Source organism: Cariama cristata, unplaced genomic scaffold (genome assembly GCF_000690535.1).
Source record: "Cariama cristata isolate BGI_N322 unplaced genomic scaffold, ASM69053v1 scaffold10741, whole genome shotgun sequence".
NCBI lineage: Eukaryota > Metazoa > Chordata > Aves > Cariamiformes > Cariamidae > Cariama > Cariama cristata.
Genome location: NW_009599838.1, coordinates 8,021 through 19,389, shown reverse-complemented (window position 1 = coordinate 19,389; position 11,369 = coordinate 8,021). Strand labels below are relative to the sequence as shown.

At 39.6% G+C, this 11,369-nt stretch overlaps 1 protein-coding gene across 1 annotated transcript in view; it reads right to left on the bottom strand.

Annotated features, from left to right (window-relative positions):
• SOS2 (son of sevenless homolog 2 (Drosophila)) overlaps positions 1-11,369 on the bottom strand; it is a gene marked incomplete at its 5' end in the record, with an annotated part of 21,081 nt that overhangs the window by 3,879 nt on the left and 5,833 nt on the right. Inside the window, 8 exons of the mRNA XM_009709820.1 lie at positions 232-493; positions 2,009-2,125; positions 3,698-3,870; positions 4,491-4,608; positions 5,394-5,556; positions 6,283-6,402; positions 7,369-7,588; positions 8,798-8,901. Of these exons, the coding sequence (XP_009708122.1) occupies positions 232-493; positions 2,009-2,125; positions 3,698-3,870; positions 4,491-4,608; positions 5,394-5,556; positions 6,283-6,402; positions 7,369-7,588; positions 8,798-8,901 (1,277 nt within the window). The remainder of the gene's footprint in view (positions 1-231; positions 494-2,008; positions 2,126-3,697; positions 3,871-4,490; positions 4,609-5,393; positions 5,557-6,282; positions 6,403-7,368; positions 7,589-8,797; positions 8,902-11,369) is intronic.

The following is an 11,369-nucleotide window of genomic DNA, read 5'->3' as shown; positions in this document are numbered from 1 at the left end:
TCCCATAACAGATTGCCTCAGCCCCAGTAGGCAAAAAGACCGGAAACGTCACTTGTTATTTAACTACTTACAGCAGGGATTTCCAAACAGCAGTACATGTAACACTGACACAAGAACTTCATAGTCCACAACTACATTTTTTTTTTTTTTAAAAGGCTGGCATATGCACCAATACATTTTGGAAGCCCGAGGGACAGTAACAACAATTATTAAAACATATTGCACATTTACCATAGGAACTGTTGAGATCAATGTCTAAGAACACACTGAACTCTGAAGAAGCAGACACCGGCGGTGTAGACGGTGTGTTCGGAGAAGTTGGTGCCGATACTGTTGATTCATGCTCTGTCTCAGTGATTCTACTGAAACTTATCTTACTTGGTTCCTTTTCAAGTGGCAATGGATGACTTCTCAAGGTGCCAGAGGTGGAGCCATGTCTGCCGGTATTGGGCCTTATCCCGGGAGATTTCAGGGGGTATGTTGTTTTTCTAGGCTGGAGAAAGTAAAGCTGGTTAGTACTGCTAACACTTCAGATAGCAAAATTGCCAAGTCTCTCTGAGACATTTAAAAAAGTACTTATCAAATACACCTTAAAAAGCAGTACAGTACTTTCTACAATTGACTCGAGGTACAGTTTATTGTTATTTATACAGTTAAGAGTTTACTGAAAAGTTATGGATGCAGCTTAATAAATTGTTTTTTCCCAACTTAATAATTTTCACGTCTTTTTTCACAGCTACGAAGAATGAAGTGTCAAGTTTCAGATGCGTGCCAATCAGGACAAAACACAGGGAAGGGCGAGCCACAACCTTGGGAGAGAGTGAGTTATTTTGAGTGTCCCCGTGGGCCTGCAGAAGAACCTCCTAACAGCACCATAAGACATGGTTTGTGCTTGTACCACAGAAGGTCACCAGGCCCTTACACACATCCAAGATCAAGGACACACTCAAGACGCACGTTGTTTACGTCCTCTGGGTAGTCAGGACAAAAGTCTTACACGCATGTCACTGGTGCGAATGAAACAAGCCTTGTTAGACTCAGGTGTAACACAGCACAGATCAAAGCCCATTCTTTGAAGATGAATTACGTTCCCATTGTATGGTTGTATGCATGACTCCACCACATTACAGTACCCAGAACTGGACTTTCCTGAAATTCCAATAAGAATGTCTCGTTTGGAAATCATGAACTGTAAAGAATTCATGCCCAGTTGACTCAGACTGGCAGCATGGATATCTATTTTTAGAAAGTATTTTACAGAAATTACTGTAAGCAGTATTTTTGCAACAGTAGTTTCTGTCGTTTTCTTGCCATATTTGTAATATCATCTTACTCATTCCTCTAATGGGAGATTGTTTAAATGATTTCTAGCCCTCCCAAGAATTAGAGATGCCTCCAGCTACTTAGAAGTACAATTACAACGTATAAAAATCAAGTGTTCTAGAGAGAGATCTTTCTGCTTAAAAAAGAACCCTGGGCTCCATTAGCTATTCTTTAAAACCCCAAATTGCGACTCCTTTGAATTGAACTATATTTTGTTTGGTAAGAAGGTTGCATCTTGTCAATTCTTCAATTGTTGCAACAATGCAGAATATTTAGAGAAGAGAAAAATAGAAATTAACTTCTACTTAAAGAAAACGTAACACATTAATTATGTATAAAATATGTATTTCAATTAATATTAATATTTTGTAAGCTTTCTTACTGTGAAATGAGAAATGTTATTACATATTCTATCAAATGACTATAGGGTAAGACACCCAAATTTAAAGGGTACTATTTTAGGCTTTGGGGAAAAAAATGTTCATTCTAAAATAAGCCAAAGGTAGTATGTTTTAGTAGCAACAAACATCTGAAATAGAAGTATTTTTAAATCCAGTTTTGCTGGAAAATCATCTCATGATACAGAATTCTGTAGGAAATATATATGGTTTATTGAGTTAACTACGTATTCTTTTTCATAGTGGCTACTGGATTTTAGTTATTTAATTTTCAGGACAAGACTTACAAATCTAGGCGGTTGCTTGCAGTTTCGAGGTTCAATTTCTAATGACTTGTTGAACAGATAATCTGTAAACTCTTTTTCTGGTATCTTCCCCATAGGATTGAGATTTTCAAAGAATTTCTAAATGAAACAAGCATCAATAGTATTTAAAAAAATAAGCGTAATCACAGAATTTTAATGAAATGCTCGTAATTCACTCATTAAAAAGCTAGCTTGTCACTAGTGTGAAGCTTACTTCCAGGAAGAACAGAGTAAATACAAAACAATCCAATGAAAGAAACAATCAAGTTCAGGGTAAGTTTTCTGACATGAAAGAATGACCTTGCACCAAATAACTAGGCATGGTAAATTAAGTGTTCTGTAAACTGTTTGATAATATTTTTGACTGATGAATCATGCACAGCACAGCAGTGTTAAGGGCAATGCAACAGTGTCCTGTACACTTGCCTTAACATCACAGATCTGGGAAGGAGCGGAATAGAGACGATACAGCACGTGGACGTGATCAATCAACTACAGAGAACAGGAAGGGACAGAGGACAAAGGCAGGAAGGTGAGAGGCAGGGACAGAGTATGGTGCTACGGCACAAGGACTGGAGGGAAGGCATGGCTAGGGCAGGACTGGCACCAGGGGCATGGGAGAGGACAAAGCTCCCTGAAGGCCTGACAGTCCTGCGTCAGCTGATCCTGCTGGCGTCTCTGGGTGGTGAGCTACAGCATTCTCCATTTGTTCTTTCTGCAGCACAAATACTGCCATCCCTTGAACTTAAGGTACTTCATGCCTTATGAATACTGTAAATCTCCTAAACTCTTCCCAGACATGTCCACAGCAATTAAACACACAATGCAAATACCATTTTAAACAGCACTATCACCACCCATTTAATTCTTCCTGTAACGAACTTCTTTGTTGCGTACTGCCTGCTGCTGTTCACTAGCTGAGACTGAGCTGTCCACGCAGTCATTTTTTGGAAACATTACAATTAGCTGGGCACTTAGGAAGTATGGCTGGGTACTTAAAGGTATTCTTTTCAACTATTATTACCTCCATATAAAACCACCTACCTATCCTTACCTGGCTTGTTGTTGTTTCAGCATCTTCCTTTACATTCCCTGGGATTCACTAGTCTTTGTCTTAGGTAAGTAAGCAATCCAGCGTCCTCATTTTTGAGGATAATGCTGGCTGACCCTGGTGCGTACCCACATTTGCTTAGCTTCTGCCACAATGAAGGACTGTATGTATTTGTGCTGAACTACATGCTCTCTGTTAGGGGGGTCAGTCGACTTTGGTCAGAGGTGTCCTTACAGAATGGCTGAAGGACTAAACGCACTAGGCACACACAGAGCATTTGAGGTAAAAGGCAAGCAATTTTTCTCCAAAAAGTTCTGCTGTTTGGTCAGTAAGTCTTATTCTTTCTGTTTCGCTGCTAAAAAATCTCTCTGATACCAGGCTGCAGAACAGTAAGGGGATGAACAAGACCCAGAATATGGAATCCAAGTAAGCCAGTCCCCACTTCTGGCTAGTCCTTCGCAGTGGTACTTCATTGTCTACCACCCACTGTTCCCCCCATTTCTGATCGTCACTGTTCACACAAGATTAGGTCTAGTACTAGAAGATTATCTGGCAATGTTTTCTTGTGTGTGTTCCTTTTCCCTCTCCTGCCCCCAACCAGATATTTAATGTTTGATTACCCGAATTTCTGGCTCTATCCGTAAACAGTAAGGCTGGTTTTGATACTGCTGAATTTCTCCTGTAATTTCAGCCACTTTCCTCCTCTTACTGAAGTTAATTAATTCTTTCCCTTGTCTTTTAAGGAAGTCAGGATTCCCTTCTTCTGTCTTCAAAATATTTGTTAGGTATATTCCTGATAAAGAGAGAAGTATTTTTTGAATTTCATTTTCATTCCAAGAGCTGATTTCATTCTTTTTAATGAATGACAAAAAAGTCTGAGCATAGGTAGACCATTCCCTTTAATGCTCCAACAGTTTATTAGCTGGCAAGAATGAATCAAGTCTGCATTTTACATAGGAACAGTATATTATTGAAATAAGATGTTTTATCTCCTTCACATGAGATCTTGAGTTTAGCAAAAACCATCTTCAGGTCATCACCATAAACAGATCAGCAACGTTGGGGCAGCGTTAAACGAAGTAAGGCAACAGTCATACCAGTGTAATACCAGTAATCTGTATACTAAATGAGAAAAATAAATTTTATATAAAAGATGCAACATCTTTTACCTGATCCAGTGGAAAGTGCCCCTGCCCATGGCAGGGAGGTTGGAACTAGACGATCTTCAAGGTCCCTTCCAACCCAACCCATTCTATGAAGTCTAAAAACATTACAAAGCTAGGAAGTCAAAAGTCACACACTATATTACAGATTTTTTTTTTTAGCTAAACACAACAATATTAACACATCTGCATCAAACTCAACGTAAGAATAACAATACACACAATATTAGCCTGCCCTGGTGTTACTTACCAAAGAAAGGCACACAGGGTGGATTGATTGACTTGAGCTTAGCTAGATACTTTTTAAAATGATCTTGACTTAATTCTACTGCTTCATCCAAAACTCTTTTTTTTCTTTCCTGTAGTGCCTAAGTTGTCAAAGAAAAAAAACAGGGATCCAAATCTTCTCAATAGCATGGTTAGCAAAACCAAGGCAATTCCCCAGCTCCCTTAGCAAAACTTAGGAACTGAAACTCAGATTACATTTTATTCATGCTTCTTTTTCTGTTTTAATCAAGGGACATTTGCTGCGAAATCCTATGCATTTCTTTTCCTTGGTGAGTGAAAAATGGAATCACTACTTGTGTAGTAGCCCCTCTGCCTACTGTCCATCTAACCCATTTCAGCAGCTATTTGTTTCTGCCTCTGACAGTCTGAATTTTCTGAGACTCTCTCATGCAAGAAAAGTTCTTGTGATCAACTGAAATCTGAGTTTTAGCTACCCCCTCCCCATGCCCTTCCACCCCCACATTTCTTGGGTAGGTAGGAAATGCTCTGTTAAAGTGTTCCACTCCAGAGTTCTCAGCCCCGGGATCCTCCTCTTTCACACCCATAAAATGCTGGACTGAAGCAAGAGGTTCATTTCAGACAGGTTAATGAAAAACAATTGAATGGCCATGGCGTTTCCCCTTTTCGGGCTGAATACATGTGAGAAAACACCTGCTGAAAAGCTCCACTTCCCATTACAAACCCTTTGAGACACCCAGGCCATCTCATATGTTTTCTCACAAATAACTCTGCACATTTCACACTTGTTTTCTTCCATGAAAGCAAGTGTCACAGGGATACTATGGATTTCACTTCAGAAGTGCGTGTGATGAATTTCTGGATTCTGACTTTTTTTTTTTTCCCAAAAGCAATGCTCAAAACTTACCTCAAACGTGTGATCTAGTCTGTACACTGACACAGAGTTCACTGCACTGACGATCTCCAAAACACCATTGAAATTATTCAGATCTTGAAAAACCTGCAGGATTTCTATAATCCTACTCAGCACAGCCACTCGCTCTTCAAAGTTCTCAGTTTCCACTATGCACCTAATCAAAAGACACAATTTGAGAAACACTGATAAATAAAACCTGATATTTTGCTAGCTACTAAATCAAATTTTTCCAAGCAAAACCCTTACAGTACATCCAGTATGCACATTTTGGCTCTCTTTCAAGAATCTCAAGTACAAATTTATGTAATCACATCTTACATATGTTCAAGCTGGAAAGCCCAGAAAGGTTTTGGCATATCCTGTCAAATAATAAAGCAAACCCCAAGCAAGATCCAGGGTAAGCAGGGCGACTCTTATGTACAGTGGCATTTTAAACTCGCTAGGTTAGAGACACACATACAAACTGCTACACCCTTCTGACTGCAGCACTGGCCGTGTCCTCCGAAGTACTTAACCATCTCACTCGAGAAAGGAGGGACGCTAAGGTAAGGGGACAGACACATCGGTGCTTTCATCAGAGATGTAGAAAAGCAGTGCTGAGTCCTGCACTGCCTTCAACCCCTTTCGATGTACTGTACAAATGTAAGAAGGACCCGTGCTGACCAAGTGGACATAACTGGAAAAAAAAATAGATCTTCCAGTCTCAGGAAGAGGAAACATATGTGATGGGCATGGCATGCACCCTTGAACCAAAACCTGAGATTACTGTAATACTCTACAGCTATCTCCAGATTCAAGGCAACAGAATCCAAATCGCAGAAAAATGTTTCTCAATTTCAGTAGGAGTTAATACTGCCACACTACCATCACCTGTACTTACTTTTCAAACCAAAGAGTAAGATTTGTAGTATGACGAATCATTTTCAATAGATTTGGGGAGTTAATTTCCTTATCTTCTTTAGTCCACACACTACCAACAAGTTCAGAAGGCTGCACTGCCCTGATAATGACAAAGCAAGATGTAGAAGAATGCTCAATACAAATAATAATTTTATGTTCAGTGTTTGCATTAAAAGATTATTTCTTCCCTTAATTGTGACTTGCTATTTCACAAATCCAATCTAATCTACTGCAAAACAGTTACTTAAAATAACTTTTTGATGAGTATTTGAGTATTGAAAGAAATGCACTTCTATCTTAATTGAAACCGGCATTTTGGAATAAGCATTTTCAGATAAGAAAATTACAAAGGAGTAAGTTTAATTTCCTGAAAGCATAAGAAAGCAACTTAAAGATAGTTACCATTTTTTTTTTTTTAAATAGGAAGCTGAAGTACTTTCAGCAATCTACTGCAAAAGTGGCCTATTTCAATAGAAAACCTGCTATCACTGAAGCATGAAAGGATGTTTTACCTTCAAGTTTTATAAGACTTCAAAGAATTTCTACCCAGCAAAACCTCTCTCTCACATGAAGACAGCTCTATTTATCACAGGTAACAACGGAGCTAGGAAACAGCAGAGTACTTATGGTACCAGACCAAAAAAAACTCTTCAGAATTAGATTAGAGGACTTTAACGTACCAGTGCTATGGTTATATGCATATTTGCTGGGCAGCTATAAAGAAAAGGAGCAGAGACAATTGTGTTCTCATTTTATGATGCAACAAACATTTCTTACTAATGTAACACTAAGTTTGCTTTTAACAAGGAGACAGTACAAGTTAGTATTATCTACTCCTAATATTTTAGTGTCCTTCCTGTACCTATTTATGTTGTCAGAAGTCTGACATGGAGATTAAAAAACTTTTTTTTTCCCCTTGCATATTTTGATATTCGAACAGATGGTAAGAAAACCTCTTTCCAAAAACTCTGGAAGTCTAGGGGACATACTTTTGACTAATTCTAGGAATTAGAACTCTTTCTTGCTCAAATAACCTAAAAAAGACACGTATTAGTTCAATCCCTACCTATAAAGGTCGGACTCGAGAAGTGTCAGCTGTCGAGCAATTTCTATAGGATGCAGAGTCATGAGGTCCAGCGTTTCACTGTGCCCAACACGCCAAATGTGCCACTCGATTGGGGGAGGTGGGCTTTCAAAGGTGATGTTGTGGCTAATTCCATTTGCTTGAGCTTTCTTTCTCTTGATGATTTTAGCAATTGACTCCACCCACTTCTTCATGGATTTTCCTGCAAAACAGAAACCACTAAAACCCTCCCCTTTTTTAATATCACCTTAAATGACTTTTAATGAAAGCAATCCCCCCCCAATTGTACATGCACTCAGAATTCTGCATTTCTGCATGCAAATTAATTAGGTTTGTAGTTCTCTATTTTTTTTTCTTATGGGTTCTTGCACCTGTATCAGTTGGCAAATACAGACACATGTGAACAAATTTTTGGGTGCCCAGTTGCATTTAACCACATTTACTGACAGTTTCTGAGTGGAAAAAAGTGACCCCGTATACACTGTATTTTACTTTTTCCCCTCAGCTGCAACCACCTCCACTTTCACTGCCAGCTTCATCTACTTAGAGAAGAACTAAAAAAGTAAACAAGAAGCTTCAAGTGAGATCTTTGCAACATGCTGTACTAGCGCACTGCAGATTAAAAAGGTTAGAGAAATACACATTTAAAATAACAGTCCAACATTTACAGTACACAAAATAGTGGACAAGATGGGAAGTACCTTCAGCAGTTCAAGACAAGTAACTTTTAAGAGGAAAACCAAAATGGAATTATTCCTCTCTGGTCAGCAACAGTTAGCATGGAGACCTCTGCAAAAGATAAACTACCGTTCTCTAAGTTTGTTTCAGAATTATATTGCCCAATGTATGGTCTGGCAATCTGAAAAGTAAAGTCTACAATTGCCAGGATAATGATTAAAATTGACATGCCAACACTGTTGTCTTCCACATAGGCTGCTAGTTCATAAGGGATTGCTCCAGAGGAAGCGATACCAAATGGGTCAGGTACCCTCTCCTAAAAGGACAATGATTTCCAGCTAGAACTTTCAATAAATGGGAAAAGAGTAAGCTAGAACAAACCAGTCTCAATAACCAACATGGAAGGAATTCTCTACGAATACAATGTGGGGAGGAGGAAAGTGACAGTCTGAATTCTAACAAGTCTATTGTAGAGTCAGGCGAGGATCAACATTACTGTCCAGAAGTAAATACGCTTACGGTAAATACCATAATGCTTGAAGTCATTTTTGGTAGCTGTTTAGGCTCCAGGCGAAAGCTTGCTCTTGTAAAGGAGAGGCTCATGAACAGCTCAATTAAAGGCATTAAAATTACTCATGTGTGTAAAGATATTCTCACGCCTAAAACCTGTCAGGATTAGACCAGCAGGATGTACCAAAATGTGGAAGAACAACAGGACCATCAATTACCATACCTCTTACACTGGAAATAAACGTCTCCAATCTCTCTAGTAACTCCAGATCTCTTTCAAAATCGTAAAAATGGTGCTCTACCCAGTGACGAAAAACATTTAATATTCTGAGGAAGGAGAGAAAAAATAAAACATTATGTTTTGGCTTTAAGGACTTTGAGGCTCATCCCACGTAAACACTAAATGAAACACAATTGTATAAAAAAAAATGAGTTACAGATTCATGTAGTTGACAACTATCAAAATACATATGGACAGAGGGGCAGAACAAAGACTAAGCACGGCATCGATGACCATAGAAGTCCCCAGGTATTTAAAACCTAACTTTCCAGTCTTAGCATATATATAGTTGAGAGTTCTTTTTAAACCTTATATAAAGAATGCTAGTGTTAAGGTGGTTTCAGAAGATGAAAAAACTTATCAAAATCAGATAAAACTGGTATTTCTAATGTAATTTTCTGTCTTTTTTTTTTAACTAGAAAAGCTAATTAGGATCTCCCAGTTGGTAAGAAACACATTTGTAATTGTTTCTTTCCTATACACAAATTTCAGCTTAGAAGTTGTTGCAAGTGTACTGCCCTACTTTTACAATTAATTACATAAATGGCCACACTAGATCCAGTATTTCCTTTAAGGATAACGCTGAACTTTCTCTTGATTTCTCTCTACACTTTCTTAAATAGACCCCTAATAAACAAGCCTCTAAAAGTGAACTTCAGCTGCTCTTCTGCCTTCTACTCTTAGGGTGTATCAGAATAAAAAACTGCTTTGCCTCTTCTTCAGGTCAACAAGTGGAGCTCGTACCTCAAAACTTTGGTTTATCAGGGTGCACCATATCACCTAATCTGAAGAGTGAGCAGAAATCTCCTACATCAACTAGTACAAGAGATTTTCCCTGTGCCAATTCAACAGGTAGGACAGGATGATGGGGTTCATGGAGGGCCCACAGCCTCAGACTCAGAGGAGGAGGCAGTTACGGTGAGATGTGGTTACTCGTGCCCCATCGCCTTCGCACAAGTGGTTCAGCTGTAGGCAGAGTGCTGCTGAACTCCTCCACTCTTCGCAGCTCAGGATATTAAGGTAAACCAGTGCTAACTGCATGTCAGGCTGCTGTTTGCGGTGGCTCAGCCCTGTAGAGTCGGGGCAAGAACATCTGTGAGGGACAGGGCAGACGACTGATTACAATCTGCCAGTCTGCTCTGAGTCAGAGCACTAGAGAAGGTGGCTGGTTTAGCTTAGTCAAATGAAGGGTGCTGTACATAAAATACATGCAGAGTTAAATAGTTCTCCTCTTCCCAGTGTATAAGTTAAAGAATAAGGTTTATCACATGAAAGAATGGCTACCGAAACAGATCATTTAGGCTGGAAATTAATAACAGCTTCTAACTGTCAAAAGGCGTGATGTTTTGAAAGAAGTTCCCAATAACAGTAATACAGGATCTTATCTAATCAGCCTTTGCCTGTGAGATACCATGATAGTAACGCTGAAAAAGCAAGAAAGATTGCCTGGTTCTGCTGACTGCATTTCCAGCTTAGCACCTCCTCTTTCTCATGACCTCACATGCATTTAATCTAGTCAGAGACATTACTGTTTCCACGCCTGTGCGCTGCACGGTATGTCTACAGCATTTTCTACAAGAGGGGCACTAACTGCTGAGGAGGGAAGGAAAGGAGGGAGGGAGGGATGGACAGATGAGCACCTTCACGTTCCCCACCTCCTTCCCAAATCCCAGATCTCTCTGAAGTAGAGGTCAATGCTATTAACAATACTGGAATTTACAAAGTGCTGGGCATATCAACCTAACAGCTCAAATTCAGGTACTTATTTTCAACTTTAAGACAGCTAAGAGTTTCAAGCTACTACAAACATGTAGTATCTCCTAAATTCAAAGATTAACTATAAGCCACAGAGGGGTGTGTGCTAAACAGCAGTTTTAAACCACATCTCATGAAGCAGGCACCAGTAATGGGACTCAGCTCACCAGCCATAGCACAAATTAGACAGCAAAGAGTAGCTGTCACGATAAGGGGTATCCGAATCTCTCAAAGAAGGAAAGAAACCAGAAACTAAAACCAAAGACCCTGGAAACTTTGGAACAGGCTACAGGTTTCAGACAACTCAAACATAACGTATGAAGGCACAAGTGCTAAACTGATTTTGGAAATTAATAGCAAGAAACATGGTTAATTGCTGCCTCAAAATTTTCTACAGGTTCCACTTCACTGGTAACCACTTGTCCTGCTCAGCTATGGCAGTCAGCAGCGCTGCAAGAAGACGCCTCTGTACCATGCAAAGGGGCACTGTGAAGAGGTCCTCAAGCAACTTCCCGCCTAGCTAGCAGAGGAGGCTACCAAAAAATAGCAACAAAAGTAATACAACAATATTTAAACTCTCGGGCCAGTTATGTCACAAAGGCCCATTCTGTGTGAGTTTCTATGAAGGGGCTCTACAGGCACCTACGTGGATGGATGCAGAAACAGTTACCAGAAAATAGCAAGCTGCAACCAGGAGAAAGTATGCGCTGAGCGGCAGCGTGTGAAGCTCTCCCAAGAACTGGTAATTCTGACGACTAGT